Raw genomic sequence first — 16,860 nt, 5'->3', positions numbered from 1 at the left:
AGGGTTTTTTTTTTTTTTTTTTTTTTTTTTTCTCTCACATCTTTGTGACCTCATTTGGACAGTTACAAAAGGCATTTACAATAATAATAATACTACATCATGACCTGGCACATAACTGTATTCATTTTGGGGTTTCTAATTTACTCTCACCGACTGATTATTTTTTATTTATTTATTTTTTTTCCTATTTGATTGGTCTTAATTTATTGTCTAGGGTTGTAACAAGGCAGTTGCAATATTACCTGCATTAATATTTCCTAAAACCTGCGGTCCCGTTCTTGGATTTCAAACTGATCAGTCTCCTGACTGATTGGTGTTTGCATATATTTGTTTCCATGGCACCTGTCTAGCTTGACTCTTTGTAGTGAGATATTAACAGACGGCCACACTTGTGTCCCCCACGAGGTTAAAAAGGAGCGCTTAAGAGAGGTTGGGAGGGGGCTGTTGTCATGGCTACAGCATTGTTTTGGTGAGGCAGGTGGCTGCATGAGATGCAGTTGTGGGAGGGAGCCGGAGGGGAAAAGGGAGGGAAAACATGGTGAAAGCTGAGGGAGAGATCGGAGAGGCTGAGGAAGGAAGGGTACAACAGATATGCAAGAAAACTCTTCTAGCTTTTGAGTGTTTGACGTCCTGAAGTTGGATTTTGTCACCATACTGGGTTGGTACTTAACATCAGACACCTTTGATATTATATACTTTAAAATGAGGAGTGTTTTTCTCTTTAAAGTCTGTATTCAATATATTTACAATCAACAGCTGGTTTTTATTTCCTTCTGAGCCTTGTAAATGTCTTCTGTGTTATGCTTTTGGATCTGGATATTTTTGTGGTTTTCCCATTTCCCTTGTTAAGACCCAGAGGCTTTAATCAGATAGACTTGGATGGCACAGAACCAGTGTTTCAGTCTTTTTATTATGTTTTGGGTTTAGAGGTCCTGCCATGCCCTTTTTTCAGTCTGTTACTTCTGTCCTCTCTGGGTTTCAGCTGCACACAAGTTTTAAACAAGCCATGGCATAGGTGAGAAACTAAAGGTTGGTCACAAGTGTAAGGAGAATTAACAAGATATCCTTGTTCGTTTTAACAGCTGCGGGCAGAGATCGGGTGCCTGCAGGGAGAGCTGGAAGGAAAACGTGCAGAAATGGAGACCATGGACACGCTCCTTCAACGAAGGGAGCGAGAGACACAGGAGGGAGGGAACCTTCTTAAGATGCTCACTGATGACTTACAGACGGCTAAAGAGGAAAGGTGTGCATTTAGTTGTGTAGTTAATATTTATTATAATCATATTTTAAGCAGCAGCTCTGAGCTTTCACAAATCCTGAATGTTCTCATTTCTGTGTACCTGTTAACCCAGATGTAAATTACACCGTACAAATGAGAAGCTGAGGCAGGTGCTGATCGAGATGCTCCGCAGCATCGTGGCAACAGAAGAACTGATTGGACAAAAGATCAGTGCCCGAGCCAAAACGTCTGAGCAGGCGACTCACCAAAGGAGCTCAAGCGTGAACAAAGAGGCACAAGAATCAGGTCTGACTGATGTATTCGATAATTTTACAATGAATGATAGGATTTATTTGTTTGTTTTTTGTAGAGGATAAAGTTGATTAACTGAAAATTGCTTTATTTATAAAGGAACCAAGGAGGACTCTTTTTAGTGAGAACTGGTTAAAAACACTTAATTTGCTCTTTTGTAGGTATTTCAGTTGCAGACTTGTCATCAGAGGAATTGGAGCTCACCCAGCTGCTCTGTGAGAGTCTCCTGGTTTCAGATGGTGAGATCAGTCCTGGTGGAGAAGAAGCAGCTCTAAGTGCTTGCAGCAGGCTTCGACATACAGTGGACACACTGCTAGAGTTGCTCAACCAAGCCAATACGCAGGTAAAGGAAGCAGAGATGCTCCTCAGTCCACATAGGTTTTTTTTTTTTTTTGTTTGTTTGTTTTTTTCCTGTTTTACAGCCTTGCAAGGTGTCTGATCATTTTATGCTGGTCATTTCTGCAGCTGGAGCAGACTCACAGTGTTCATCTTTCTCTGGAGGAAAAGTTTTCTCAAGGCAGAGAAGACTCTGCACAACTCCTTGAACAGCACAAGCGTCTAATGGAGCAGCTTGATCAGGAGGCCAAGCTTAAAAGTCAGCTCCAGGTGGAGCTTCACAAAGCAGAAGGTGAGCACTATGTCTTTGTTTGGCATACTGCTGCTGTCTTGTGTTTATGCTGCACATTTAGCCCTTGCACCACAGTTTAACAGCTCTGCCATTTGTGTACAATTTGCATGATGTCTTCAGGTCTTCTTGAAGGCTACGTGGCTGAAAAAGCAGCCCTAGAGGAGTCGCTACAGCAGAAGGAGACTCAAGAGGAGAGGCTTGTGGAGGAGCTAGAGGACCTGAAGGTGAAGCTACACCAGATGGAGGGCCTTACCGCAGAGCTGGACACCCTCAGAGTGAAGCATCATGAGCTGACTGAGGAGCATGCCATCCTCCTGCAACAGAAGGAGCATCTCTCTGCTGGACTTGGGGAGAGAGAGAAAGGTTAGCGGAGGAAGTACAAAAACATGAAATCATTTGTCTGCATAAAATGCTACATGACCTCTTTAGTGAGTTTGACTGTGCGCTTATATAATGTCTGTGCTCAGACGTGTCTTCTCTCCATAGGCCAATGGCTCAATTTAGATCCTGACGCAGGTTTGTGGGTCAGAGTGGAGTATTAGTGTGTGAGAAGGGGGTGGGGATGAATATGCATATATTTGCAGTGCTGTGAGGTTGCTTTTTGTAATATGGCAATTACCAGTAGCGTGTGGCAAAGCATCTTGGAGTGCTGTCATTTGCTGTTCTATTTCTTAAGGCAGATTATGCTGAATTGTCAGTATTTAACCTCACTCATATTCTGCCTCTGCTTTTTTTTTGCTTTTTTTTTTTTTTTTTAAATTCCTCTGAATTTAATTAAATTAAAACAATTTTACTGACTTTACTTTTTATTTTTCAAGCTTTGTTGGCAGAGACGGATCGTTTGTCCCAAGATAGGCTGGACTTGCAGCGGCAGGCAGAGAAGGACCACCGCTCTCTGTCCCTTCGTCTCCAGACTCTGGAGAGGGAGCTCGAGGAGCAGGAAACCAGAGGCCTGGAGACGGAGCTGCACCACAAGACCTACACTGAAGACCTCAACCAGCGTGTCCAAGCACTGGAGAAGCAGCTTAAACATGACAGGCAGTTTATCGAGGTGAGGCTTGACAAATTAAACCGGTGTGTAATCTTTGGGTTTGTTTGCATTTGGATATCATGGATTCTTTCTTGATTGTTTTTCCAAGGTTAGTAAAGTGTCATAGACTATTTTCCAAGTTGGTGCTTAATGCAGCGGACAGGCTTTCATTGAATTTGTTGCTGTCCATAATAGGAGCAGGCTGTGGAACGTGAACACGAACGGGATGAGTTCCAGCAGGAGATCCGCAGGCTTGAGGCCCAGCTCAGACAGACTCCTAGTGTGGATAATAAAGGATACCAGGTGAGGCACTTTAAGTTAGCTGTGTGTCTGTAAATATTACAGCTTTTCTCAGCCTGTGATTTGGTGACAAAGCATTTCTTAAACCCAAAACAGAAGTACCTTAACAGCAGCTTTTGTTCTTCTTTTTTTTTTTTTTTTTTTTTTTTTTTTTTTTTTCTTCAAACATTGTCTTATCAGATCTACTGCTATCCTGTAATTCAGCCTAAATTTCAAATTCATTACCACAGACATAGTCTCTGTTAAAACTCATGTTTGGATCAATTGCTTTGTTGGCTTCAAAAACAGATGTCTTGTTTGTTTGTTTTTTGTCCAGTGTTTTGTGATTGAAACACAGGTTAAAGTATTTCAATGCTCTGATTTATATCTACCCATAAATACTGAAGCACGATATATTTAATCAGAATTTGTTAAACAAAATGTTTCTGTTTCTAGTGTTTCGCAGTTGTAGTGTTTGTGTTTGGTGTGATTACTATTTGCAAGTTAGCTGTGGAGTACATAGTGTTACTGACGTTGAAGTGATGAATGTGGTGTTTGCCAATGAGCCTGACTATTGCCATGTGTTTATCCCTGTGCTGAATGGATTGCTGTAGTTTGAGGACTTGGTTCTGCAGGTATGAAATCTAACTGTAGCATGCTTGTCTTAGCTCTCTGTCATGCATGGTGTGCGTTTGGTTTGCATCATCTTTTTTGTAGTGCTTATGTCCTGGTTATAGGTTCTGCATTCAGTAGTCCATTTGCCAATATTCATTTGCTTCTTTTTCACACGTCATCTGTCTTTCATCTTTATGTCGCTGCTCTCTGAAATGGCTTAAATTCAGTGTCCCAACCAGTGGCTGCAGATCTGGATTGGCTGTTTGTTTTTTTTAAAGCATCTTATCATGTAGCGTTTCGTTCTTTGGTTTGTTTGTTTCTTTTGCTTGTTTTAAATTTGCAGTTTTCCATCTTAAAACCCCGAAACTGAATCAATCTTTCTGCCTCTGCAGGTGGAGAGTTTGCAAGCTGTTATCAAAGATAAGACCGAGGACCATTCTTCTTTGCTTGCAACCTGTCAGCAAGCCCAGCGCGATCTTGCAGAACGCAACGAGGAGATAGACAAGCTGGCCAGTCGAATCAGAGAGTTGGAGCAAGCGCTGCTCAACAGTGTAGAGAGTAACAGATGCGTCAGTCAACTGGAACAAGAACTTCAAAAAGCGAAGCTGAGAGAGCAGGAGCTTACACAAGTAAGGGCAAAGTGCACACTTTGACTTCAGGTGAAGTGTCAGTGTGCATCCTCCCTCAAGAGTTAACTGATGCTCTCGCTCTCTTTGTCAGGATAAACAGGCACTAGAGCAGCAGCAGCTGTCCAGCAGGCTTCAGATCTCAGCCCTGCAGTCCAAACTGGATGAGACGAGACACTGTTACCATGACAACACGCGTGACCCCACCCAGGAGCTTAAGGATGCCCTAGACACTGCTCAACAGAGTCTACAGAGCAAAGAGCAGGAGGTCTGTTAGGTTTTATGTAACGCTAGTTTATGGTAGCTAAGAAGATTTGGGCTGTGTAGTGGCGGTTGTTGTTTGACACGTTTTGCTGTGCTGCCACCTTTTGGTTGGAAAAATGTTTGGTCAATCTTTTAAAGCCATCAGTCTGATTAGTTATCAGCAAATGCAGAACTTGAAAACTGTATTTTGGTTTTGATTTAGTTACGTTGCATTTCTTAGGTTGAGGTTCTGCTTGGCCAGCTAGAGACCGTGCAGAGAGACTTGAATATAAAGGAAGCCGAAGTAAAACACCTCACACTACAGCTGGAACTGCTGACTAATTCCAATGCAGCACATGTTAATGAGCTCCAAGAGCAAATTACTGCCCTGAAGGTAAGAAGTGGGATGTGTTTCTCAGATGACTAAACAATGTAAATGACATAAAATATGTTACACTATACGGTTCAATACAATTCAATAAGTTGCGTTGGTCCAACATTTGTACTCTTATGTCAAACCATGACTGCAGCAAAGAATACTTATGCCTTAATTATATTGTCATCTCAGCTTTTGAAGACTTGCTTTTTTTTGTGAGTCTCCTCCTTTCCTGCTGCTACTTTACTGCAGCGTTAGCTTACTTGCACACTTCATAGCTGATAAAAGTAAGATGATTACTTGTTGCATTCACTTTTCTGTTGCTACAGCAACTTCTCTCATGCCTGCTAGGTCAGACTCCTACACCCAAACAAAGCCTGACTGAACTTTTTTAAAAAAAAAATGTGACTGAGTGAAGCAATGGAGATGGGAGACTGTTTTATCTGCTGCTCTGAGCATGAACATGCACTACTGTGCCTGTACCTTGAATCACAGGTTTTTACAGTTTTAAATGGTAAAAATGGTAAATGGCCTGTATTTGTATCGCGCTTTACTTAGTCCCTATGGACCCCAAAGCGCTTTATTCAGTCATCCACCCATTCACACACACATTCACACACTGGTGATGGCAAGCTACATTGTAGCCACAGCTGCCCTGGGGCGCACTGACAGAGGCGAGGCTGCCGGACACTGGCGCCACCGGACCCTCTGACCACCACCAGTAGGCAACGGGTGAAGTGTGTGCAGCAGATTTATTTTTCTCTATTTAATATTTCCTTCAGTTACTCTCATTATGTTTAGTTGAAAAACAGTTGAATCCAAGGATAACTGATAATGCACCACCAATTCCAGGAAAATGTGTCTGCCCTGACGATACTTAAGGAGGAAAAGGAGCAACTTTGCAAGGAGGATGAAATGGATGAAGAGACGCTCCCTTCAGCACTTCTTCAGGAGAAAAACCACGAGATCGACCACCTCAACAGTGAAATCCAAAGACTGGAACAGGAACTTGAGAATACCAGCGATAACAAGGTCAGTGTAAACACTAACTAAATATTTGAGTGCACATACCTGATGAGGCCATGATTTATTTATTTTTAATGGAATTGTTTTGATTGTTTTCTGACAAAAGGTTCTGGAAGCTGAGCTTGAAGATCTGCGCTCACAGGTGGAACATCTTAAATCTGAAATCACAAGAGTGCGCCAAGACAAACAGGAAGAAGAGGAGCGCCTTCACGAGGTAATCAGTACGCTGCAGGCAGAACTCGCCACCCTGGGACCCAACCTGCATGAAGTCAGTGACTCCCAGGACGGTGACAGCATCAATCCTTCACCCGCCCCCAGCCCCGAACCTCAAAACTATACCATCCAAGAACAAGAGAAGAAAGCGGGGCCAAACAGCCTAAAGCATGAACTCAGCCTGACTCATTCTACCGCCTCCCGATCGCTTCGTTCTCGTATCAAGGCCCTTCAGAATCAGCTCGAGACTGCAGTGGCAGAGAAAGAGGGACTGGAACGATTACTGCTCACCCAGGAGGAAGAGTACAGAGGGCACGGGGAAGAATTTGGAAAGAGGCTAAAAGCTGAGAGAGAAAAGTCAGATGAAATCCAAGGTCTCCTCTCCCTGAAGGAAACTGAGCTGGAGGAGGTCACAGCCCAGCTAGAAGAGGAGAGGGAGAAGAGGAAGCTATCAGAGGAGGAGAGGAACAGCTGGAAAATTCAAGCAGAAGAGGCAGGTACCCTGCAAGAGGAAAAAGCCCGCCTCAGCTCTCAGGTTTTGGAACTCCAGACTAATGAAGAGGAGAGGGTGAGAGAGATCGAAACTCTAAAAACAAAGGAGATGGAGATGAAAATGGAAATGGACATCCTCAGAGAAAGCAGTCTCACTCTTGAGAGACAAGTCCAGGAGCTAAGAGCAGAGGTGGTCGATATGGAGGAACAGGTGGCTCAGGAAAGGGCTAGAATTAAAACCCTGGAGACTGTGAAGGGAGAGCTTTCTGCTGAACGTGAGGCACTGAGGAGGAGAGAGGGCCAGCTCCAAGAGGAAATTGAAAAGCTACAACAGGAAGTGACTTCACTGAGAGCCCTTATCCAGGACCTGACAGTTAAGCTAAATGAAAACGAAACCAGTCAAGAAGAGGCTCAAAAGGAAGTGCTGGTAGGTGTTGGTTTAGTTTTAAAGACCAAACCTCATTATTGGCTCATTCACTTTGAACACAGCTATCTGTCATCAGTGATGGTCTTATTTGTGGTTACGTCGGCCATATTTCTGTTGTCTCCCATAAACTTTTACTGTCTTTATGTGTATGTACTAATCAGAAGGTTGGTGGTTTGACCCCTGGCAGCTCTAGTCTGACGCATTCATTGGATTATGAACATGTGTGACTGTTGGATTAAAAGCATTTTAGCATAGGGAAAAAAGTGCTTGTATGAATGGGTGAATGAGGCACGTTTGTATAAACCGCTTTGAGTGCTGCAGGAGAATAGAAAAGTGCTATACAAGAATCGCACAATTTACCATTCAATCTGTAATAACCATATAATAACAATGTTTTAGCTGTTTGAGTATTTCATTAAACAGAGCAGTAAAACATGCTCTAATCTTCAGTTTTTAAAATTGTAATAGTTTCACTGAACAAATCTGTTTATTGTCACTCAAAAGAGTTCTTTTTCAAAAATGCCAGTTGCCCAGCAACCTCTTTAAATTTAAACAAGCCTCAGCACGAAACAGGAAATATTTTGCTGCTGCTTTTTTCTTTTTCTTTCCCCTCCTAAGCATACAGCTGTGCCGCAAGACCACATCTGGTTATAATTAGGGGCGTTGCTGTTGTGACGTGGTGCAGCACTGAGAGATAGCAAAATCTTGACCCGCACAGAGGAAGTGACATTAAAAAGAGGAAGCAGGAAGAAAATCTTTGGTAGCACTGGCTTTTAAAGCTGTGTTGCACTTTATTTTTCATGTTTTGTTCTAACTTGGCAGGATGTGGTAAGAAAAGAGAGCATGACTTCTTTAATGCACTGGTTAGTTTGTAGCATGTCTCTGCGTTTTATCGGAGTTCGTTGTTTTTCGGTTTTTGTTTTGTTTTTTTCTAGTTCACAGCTGCTTTTGGCAAGTTTCTCTCCATGTTACATTGACGTAGTTGTTTGTAATGCGAGTGAAAGATTACAGCTTATACAACAGATGCATACACTGACTGTACTCAGTAAAATGCTGTTATATTTCAAAGTGTTTAAATCTGGTTGTATAAGGTTCGTGTATGTTTTTTTTCGGGGGGCCTAAAGGAAAAGGGGTGTGATATGACACTTAATGTTTCTGTGGATGTCTTTCTTCCACTTCAGACCCATGCTGAGGAGACCTTGGCTAAAGCAGACACTGCCTTGAGACAAAAGGAGGTTGAGCTGTCCAAGGTCAAGGAAGAACATCAGGCTCTGAGGACAGAGCTGACTGCACTGAGACAGGGTCTGAGTACCAGTACAGAAAGGGCTGAAAAACTGCATGAGGAAGTTCAGGTGGGAATCAGAGTTGACCACACATTATCAGATAAGATGTATAGTGGTTTTAATTAATGTGGTGGTCTGAGTGCTTGAAGCTTGACTGCTGCATTTTAATGTCACAATTTCTCTGGCAGACCAAAGATCGTGCTCTCATTGACCTTGAAGCAGACAACCAACAACTGAAGGCAGAACTTCAAAGCGTTCAGGAGGACTTGGCTGCGCAGGAGGAGGAATTGGCCTATCAGCAGAGAGAACTGCAGCAGCTCCGACAGCAGAGCCAACAGGACACACTTCAGGGATACCCACATAAGGGTGAGTACTAAATAAGTCTTTGCACTGATTGTATGAGGGTAAATATTGATTTATGATTATGTGCAAGCCTATAAAAAGCAATGACAATGGAAATCTATTTGAACTAGCCTTTTATGTTTACAAGGAATAGTGGAATTTGGGTTTAAAAATAAGAAATGCAAACTTTGTTTAAAACCTGATTTATAGATGTTTTCCAACAAAACAAGCAGTTTCCAGATGTTGAGATCTGGGAGTATTTCATGGATCAATTGAAAGAATAAAGGCGACCATTTTAACAGAAACATGTTCTCATACTGATCATTTTTTCTTTCACTGTCAGATATTTCTGTCAGAGCTTTTGAGGACATTGTGTCTCACCATGAAGACTCTCTGAGCTCTCCGGAGGTTTTAAGAAGACTCGAGTGCTCTGAGGACAGAATCCCTGAACGTTTCCACACCTCTGAGCTCAGTGGCTTGAATAACACAGGCCTGGACCTCCACCAGGTCAAACCCTCTCCCAGGGTTGTAATGGAGCCTCCTTCACACTCCAGGACCATCACCCCAGACCCAGCTACACAGAGCTCCCACTCACCACGCTCTGTGTCTGTGTCTGAGAACTACTCCATCCTCGATTCACTGGATGCCGATAAAGTATGTAGTTGGAGCTCAGATATGTAAACCATTTGTTCTTTTGATTTGGTTTCAGTTCTCACTCAGATTATTGTTTTCTTGTTCACAGGTACGTGAATTGGAAGGACTTGACCTAACCACTCCTTCCTCTCCACTTGGCTCCACCTCTTCCTTGTCGGCACCCGAATGGGCCAGTGACGGATATGGCAGCAGTGAGTATTTCCACACCGTGACACCTGTGACTTGAGGATTTTGAGTCACTTGTATATCTGGATATTCTGCATAAAGGCAGCTGAACCTCGCTGTTCTCGTCTTATTCAGATGTGAGTTCAGAACTGGGTGCTAGGCTGAGACTGGAGTTGGAGCAGACTGAGAGACTGGATGCTCAGTTTATCGAGTACCTCCGCTGTAGAGGAGTTGACCCCACTGCTAACACGGACAGTGCTGCGGGCAGTATGAGCTACAGCGACGATCTGTTGTCACCTGAGCTTCAGGTAGGCTTGATAAAAATGTTAAAGTAACAAAAAGACAGATTTTTATTCACTTTGTCTTTCTTCATGCAGGGACTGTTGAAAAAGGTTTATCAGGAAAGCTGCAGAATTCTGACCTTGTCTCAGCGTCGTGCCAATCCATCAGCACAGTCTCATGTGTTGGACTTAAAAGCCTGCTCACTGAGTCTGTCGCAGCATCATGCTGAAGATGGCTCTGCTCTACTGCACCACCAAGATAAATCATCTAATCCTCCCATGAGCTGGCAGCAGGAGAAGAGGGCATTGCAGGAGACTGTGATTGCACTCCGAGAGCTGCTTTGTCGAATGGCACAAAGACACACACAAGTGAGTTTCAAGCGCTGGTTTAAAATTTCCTCTATTTAAAGGATGATTTGTTTTAAATCGGTTATTGGCATGAAGGTATTATTTTTCATTCAGGTGTAAGATGCGTTTAACTTGACATGGTGGATTAACTTACCTTCTATCTGTATAAATCATTTTTTTCCCACCATCTTTCTCAGACTGATGACAGAGTTGACAGTAACTGGCACAGAGATCAACTGCAGACTGAACAACGGGATGAATCCCAACTGAGGGCAGAGCTGGAGGAGAGCCAGAAACAACTAAAATGCGCACATGACGCTCAGCAAGAGCAGAAGAACAAAATGATGTCGCTCAGGTATGTATTACATGCTCAAAATACAGGCACTTAAACAGGCCTGTTAAAAAAGGGCCCCTTTCCTAAAGTTTTATGTTTTAGTCTAACCTATTACAATGTAACTATGGTAAAGTTGGAAATGACCCATTTTCTTCAGGCTGACTATAGAAGAGGCTGAGGAAGCTTTGAGGAGAGAGCAGGCCAGAGTGTGTGAGCTTCAACAAGAACTGGAGCAGGAGAGGGCTCTAAGTCTGCGTAAAGGAAGAGAGGAGGAGGAAAGGAGAGAGGTAGGAGGACCACTAAAAATGGACACTACTAAAATTTTCTATACACACAGAAAACTTTGGTTCGCTGCATTTGTAACATCACTACCCACTGTTTGTTTTTACTCGATGTACTCTGTCTAGAATGTACAGGTGTCCTCTGAGAAGCTGAGGTCAGAGGTCATGTCTCTAACGGGGCAGGTGGAGCAGGAGAGGGTGGCCTGTAGCAACCTGAGACAAGAGCTTCAGATTGAACAGTCCCGCTGTTTGCTGCTAGAGAAACGCCTGGACGACACTCAGAAGGAGCTAGAAGATGAACGCAAACGTTCTTCCCACCAACAAGAGCTCAGCTTGCAAGAAAAGACTCGTCAGGAGCGCCTGCTGACTGAAGCAGAAATTCGCTTGACTGAAATTCACTCGAAGCTTGCAGATTCTCACAGGAAGCTTGATGAAGAGCGAGACCGCTGCTCCAGGCAGGTGGATGAGCTCAGCCGCAGACATGATGCCGACACTGCAAGAGACAGGAAGTTCATCTCGGACTTGCGCTCCCAGCTAGAGCAAGAGCGAAGGCAAGGGGAGGAGTTGGCAGCTGTGGCGGACAGACTGAGGGCAGAGCTGCTACAGAGCAAGAGGCGATGGGAAGAAGAGGACAGAACGAGGAGGGAGGAGCTTCAGCAGGAGCAGGAAGCGGCCACCCGAAATCGTATCACAATTGAGACTCTGAAGGAGCAGAAACAGGAAGCACACCGGGCTTTAGAGGTGGAGCGAGAGCAGTCCAGGCGCCAAGGGGTGGAACTTGCAGAGCTGAAGGAGAGACTCCGAGTGCTGAAGGACAAAGAGAGAGAGAGGGAGGAGCAGTGGGAAAGGGAGAAGAGGAAGGAGATGCAAGAGCAGATTGAGAGAGAGAGGCGACAGGAGAGGATCAACAGCAAACTGGTAAGATGCATCAGTCCAAATCTTCTCTAGTGTACTCGCTGCTTATGCAAATCCATAAAGACACTTTGTTGTGAACATTTCTGACTTTAGTGTGAGTTGGAGTTGTTGAGGCAGCAGGACCAGCAGCGCATGCAGGAGCTGCAGCGCACTCTGGCAGAGCTGGAAAGAGACGAGAGAGAGATGGCTGCTCAGCGCCTGTCTGGACGAACAGCGGGGCAACAACACGAAGCTGAACCTTTCCAGCACCCCCACACCAACCTCCATACTGATGGTGGCCAGGCAGGAGTGTTAAAGCAGCACCAGCAGGTATTCAAGTGCTTTAATCCCTATGAGGAATCCAAACTATTGTGACAAAGTTTTTCATTAGGATTACATTTTGGCACATGTAATCATTGCTAAATGAATTTTTTCTCGCCTTAGACGCCGTCCAAGTCATCTTCCAACCTGTTGGAGACGTTACTGAAGGAGAACTCTGAGTTGACAGAGCGTGTGACATCACTGAGCCAGGAGAGGGCCACTCTCAAACACAAACTCACCTGCCTAGAGCGACAGCTGCGCCGCACAGAGAATGAGCTCGCCAAGGTCACCGCGGAAACCGAAAATAGGCCTGTCAACGACATGTCCAGCCAGAGCAAGGTCAGTAGGCAGCACATCGGGATAAATTAGGGGTGTAATAACCATTTTTGCAACAGCTTTTCAAGAACAGATGTTGACTCCAAAGTACCTAATTGCCATTTCTGGCTTCACTGTACACTGGTGGTTGTATAGGGATGAAATGTTGACAGCGTTTGCTTGATTTGCAGCTTCAGCGTTACTATGAGCGCTACCTGCGAGCTGAGAGCTTCAGGAAAGCTCTGGTGTACCAGAAGCGTTACTTGCTGCTGCTGATAGGAGGATTCCAGGAGTGTGAACAAGCCACGCTGTGTCTTATCGCTCACATGGGAGCTCGACCCTCACCCCCAATCTCCTCCAGGCGTAGACCCCTCGGACGATTTAGGGCTGCAGTGCAAGTCATAATTGCGGTCTCAAGGTAAGAAATGTATCATAATATACATTAGTTTTATTCCTAGAAGGAAGATATTACTAGCTAATTCCATGCACTTTTTCAGAATGAGGTTCCTGACGAGGAAATGGCAGAAAGCAATCAGAAGATTATCAACTGGGGTTGTCAATGGGCATGCTCCAGGTCAGCTCTGTCTACATAATTTAGACTTGCATGTATTATCCAAGTGAGTATGAGTGCATAGATGATTAAATTTTATCGTTCCTGGCAGGGCCTAAAGCCGAAGTTTTAAGGCAGCAGCAGCAGCCAAGATCAAATTCTGACTTGACGCAGATCCGAGACAGCAGCGCCGTCCACATAGACACTCTGTCAGCACTCGTCCCACCCAGCAAATCGCCCTTCAGACTACGCCACAGGTTTGGTCTCTCTTAATAGATTTTATTAAAAACTGATATGATTCAATTAGGTTTTTTTCCCTTCTTCTTAAATAAGCTTTCTATACTCTTCAGGTCACACTCCAGTACTCCTTTGGCCTCTGTACAATTGGGTGGAACAGCTCAGGATCCAGAACAATCCCTGACAGAATATATCCGTCATCTAGAGAAAGTCCAGCAGCGGTTGGTGGGAGCCAGGCAAGGTGAGTAGCATTTAGAATAAGAAAAAGGGGGAAGGGGGGTTATAAGGTATTCACTGCAAACACAGGGTGTATCCCTAATGGTAAGTTCACTGGTTTAGCGGTGGGCATACTGTTACTGTATGTCTGCTCGGCCATAGCAAACCATGGCAGATTGAGCACTGCACAGGCCTGAGAGAAAACACCGTGGTGATGGTCTCCAAATAGTTCAAGGCAAACCCAATCCTGTCAGTCTTATCAAGCACAATTTAAGGGGTTCTGAGCACTTGAATTCATTTGAATATCATACTGGAAGATGTTTCAGGGCACTGGGATATAGTACCTGTACCAGCATCAGACTACACAATAGTAACATAGGAATGGCCCAAGTTTAGTTTCAGTACACTCTAAAGAACACAAGACACTACTTGTAAACATGGAAAAGGGAGGAAAGAGTCACACAGTCATCTCTCTTGGAAGTGCCCTATACCAAATTAACCAACCAGCCACGAGACGGCTTTACTGACAAGTGACTAAATTGTATCGGGCTCTTTAAAATGACTTTCAGCTGCTCCCTGGTCTCAAGAGGGCACCACAGCAGGTCGCTCCACATGTTTGATTTGGCAAGGTTTTATGCCAGATGCCCTTCCCCGACATAACCCCAAAGGAGTTATGTCGGGGAAAAGCTTGCTGGTTCCCTACATTAAGGAGACTGTGTGGGGCTTTTTGCATATATAAATGCAGTTTGTGCTGTTGAAGAAACTCAGAGGTACCTGAAAAATCTGTTAATGTATTGCAGGGATGAGCAGTCTAGTCTGCTTTGTCTGCCATTGAGAGAATTTGTGAATCTGACTGTGTGACTTGCCAACCCTCTAAAAAGATAAATCTTGTGTGAGCTGATCCTGGTGCTTCATGCATGTCTCCTAAATAAGTCACCCTGTTGGGAGATGTTTCCTATACATTTTTATATCCATTAGTCTGGTGCAAGTCAGTTAACCATTCAGATATTTTTTTTTTTTTTCCCCTGGGACCATATTGGTTTAAAAAAAAATGAAATAAAATTGTTTTCACATCCCACAAAACCTATGTGCTCTATCATCTTCCAACCTAGTAAACAAGACTCATTTATCCCCACCCCCCAAAGAGGAAAGGAAACTACAGTCACCCTGTTCCCCTGATATGATTGGTTATCGGCAGCACTGGCTGCAAGAGAACGGGACTTGGCTGTACCTGAGCTGCTTGTCGCCCCTTTACCTATATGGGCCAGGTGAGTGTGAGTGTAACACACTCACTCCACTGAAGGATAAAGTAGCACAGTGCTCAGGACTGACTTGTCACTAGTCACCGAGCACAGTCTATTACAGGGGATAACTTTGGTCTGGAAATGTACATGTCCTTCAGGGTTGTTCTATAAAATTTAATTCAAATGTATTAAATAACAATTTTTGAGACACATGTCATGTGGTGTGTTATGAGATTTGACTATCAATGCAGCTAGAAGCTAAGCTGTCAAAAATTCGATCCTGAGGCATGATGATGCAATAATAAGTGATTCAGGATTTAAACACTGGCTGCTGGTGGCTGAGCACATGGCAGAGCTTCCTGTGTACGAGTCAAATGCATCTGGAAAAGTAGAACAAAGGAGGTACATGGTTACATAGAGTACATCGAGTACAATGTCTGACGCCCAGGTGGCTCTGTATGTGTATAACCCAGTAAAGAGGTGAAGCTGGTGCAGTAGATGCATAACGTGGATGGAGTCATTGTTGCAAAACCCTGCAGAACATGAAGTCACTGAGTGGAAGAGTTTATTCCATTTCAGCTAAATTTGTTTTTATGTCTTGTTTTATTTAACTTCATGTTTGTGTAAATGTTGAACTGTTTTGAGGTGCACTCTGAAATTGAGGGAATAGTGGCACATGTTCATCTACTTATCTCATAACTTTCCCCATCAATGCTCCTGTGCCTTATTGCTTTTAGTCTTGGAGCTAGAGATGCAGTTCTCTGACAACAAGAATTATGTCAGTGCTATTTTTCAGTACATTGTCATAATTTTAAAAGTCAACAATTTTGTTTATTAACTAGTTGGAAAGCTACTAAATAACTACTACGTTTACTGAAAGGAAATTCTAGTCCAAGACCATTTTAAACTTTAGCTTGGTTCCTATTTATGTATGGCGCCAGTCTGTGATTAAAGGTTGTTTGTTGCTGCATCTAATTTTTTTTCTTCTCCCCTTTCTGTAGGTTCATCTGGTCTCCTCCCTGATCCAAAGTAGCCTGAAATCTAAAGACTGAATCTGCCTGCATATTGTTTCAAAACTGCTCATGCCTTACATCTTGTAGAAATGTATAGAAATGATATGTTTCCTGACTTTTATAATAAATTATTTTTTAATTTTTTGGGGGGTAATTTTTCTATCCTGTGTACCTCCAATATTTTGAAAGTCACTCTTTATACACTGTTTCTTAAGCACTGTTTGCTTTGTTTTTGTGCTCTGTAAATAGTGTTAATGTTCTTCATACATGTTACTAAATGCACTAGTTTTATACTGGAAGTCTAAGATCTACAAAACTTGTGCACCATTACAAAAATGTAAACCACGTGTGTGTTGTTTTTATCATAAAGTAAATTAAGTGTGACTATGAACCACATGGAGTGTTTCTTGCAACATCTTAAAACACAGGTATCCTGTTAAATATTGAACTATGGGGGGTAGCTCTGTTTATAGTCCACTGCTAGGCTTAATAAAGAGTTGATTTAAAACAGGAAGTGTTTAGTGCGCAGAGTAAAGCAGTGACCATCTTGGTATACTACAGCTGTACACAGGTAAATCCAGTCAGTAAGGAACTTCTAAGTGGGTGGTTTTATTTGTCTCTTTAAATTTTCTACAAAAATAGGGATTTGAAATACAGGTTTATTACATTAGTAACAGAAACATCGGCCACTAAATTAACTATTAATGATAGCCACATTTTAGAGAGGTTAGAAAACTGAGGCATTTGGGATTTTCTTTTTTCCCCTTCTAATTCGCAATTGATATGCTGATTTAGTATTATGTAACAAAGAATGGACCTATGCTAGAGGTTTGCCATCAGGACTTTCTGCCAAAAAAGCTTTGTAAGAAGTGAATAACGCTGAAATTGTGGCTTGG

The 16,860-nt window shown here is 43.2% G+C and overlaps 1 protein-coding gene across 5 annotated transcripts in view; it reads left to right on the top strand.

Moving 5' to 3' along the window:
• The window catches only part of pcnt (pericentrin), a 34,226-nt gene extending 17,871 nt beyond the window's left edge, over window positions 1-16,355 (top strand). For 2 of the 5 annotated variants that reach the window (XM_031747217.2, XM_031747215.2), the window contains 30 exons: window positions 1,083-1,243; window positions 1,353-1,525; window positions 1,693-1,874; window positions 1,997-2,159; window positions 2,280-2,522; window positions 2,978-3,210; window positions 3,385-3,492; window positions 4,083-4,103; window positions 4,476-4,712; window positions 4,804-4,977; window positions 5,194-5,346; window positions 6,181-6,360; window positions 6,461-7,486; window positions 8,668-8,838; window positions 8,958-9,135; window positions 9,455-9,765; window positions 9,854-9,956; window positions 10,066-10,238; window positions 10,308-10,580; window positions 10,757-10,914; window positions 11,051-11,180; window positions 11,301-12,092; window positions 12,183-12,398; window positions 12,513-12,728; window positions 12,896-13,122; window positions 13,202-13,278; window positions 13,367-13,511; window positions 13,605-13,732; window positions 14,820-14,975; window positions 15,953-16,355. In XM_031747217.2, the coding sequence (XP_031603077.1) occupies window positions 1,083-1,243; window positions 1,353-1,525; window positions 1,693-1,874; window positions 1,997-2,159; window positions 2,280-2,522; window positions 2,978-3,210; window positions 3,385-3,492; window positions 4,083-4,103; window positions 4,476-4,712; window positions 4,804-4,977; window positions 5,194-5,346; window positions 6,181-6,360; window positions 6,461-7,486; window positions 8,668-8,838; window positions 8,958-9,135; window positions 9,455-9,765; window positions 9,854-9,956; window positions 10,066-10,238; window positions 10,308-10,580; window positions 10,757-10,914; window positions 11,051-11,180; window positions 11,301-12,092; window positions 12,183-12,398; window positions 12,513-12,728; window positions 12,896-13,122; window positions 13,202-13,278; window positions 13,367-13,511; window positions 13,605-13,732; window positions 14,820-14,975; window positions 15,953-15,984 (6,540 nt within the window). In that variant the 3' untranslated portion in view covers window positions 15,985-16,355. The remainder of the gene's footprint in view (window positions 1-1,082; window positions 1,244-1,352; window positions 1,526-1,692; window positions 1,875-1,996; window positions 2,160-2,279; window positions 2,523-2,977; window positions 3,211-3,384; window positions 3,493-4,082; window positions 4,104-4,475; window positions 4,713-4,803; window positions 4,978-5,193; window positions 5,347-6,180; window positions 6,361-6,460; window positions 7,487-8,667; window positions 8,839-8,957; window positions 9,136-9,454; window positions 9,766-9,853; window positions 9,957-10,065; window positions 10,239-10,307; window positions 10,581-10,756; window positions 10,915-11,050; window positions 11,181-11,300; window positions 12,093-12,182; window positions 12,399-12,512; window positions 12,729-12,895; window positions 13,123-13,201; window positions 13,279-13,366; window positions 13,512-13,604; window positions 13,733-14,819; window positions 14,976-15,952) is intronic. The other 3 variants (XM_031747221.2, XM_031747216.2, XM_031747218.2) reach the window with 2 other exon arrangements.
• The last annotated feature ends 505 nt before the right edge of the window (window positions 16,356-16,860 follow it).

Source organism: Oreochromis aureus, linkage group 19 (genome assembly GCF_013358895.1).
Source record: "Oreochromis aureus strain Israel breed Guangdong linkage group 19, ZZ_aureus, whole genome shotgun sequence".
Taxonomy (NCBI): Eukaryota; Metazoa; Chordata; class Actinopteri; order Cichliformes; family Cichlidae; genus Oreochromis; species Oreochromis aureus.
This window is presented reverse-complemented; position numbering and strand designations above follow the sequence as displayed.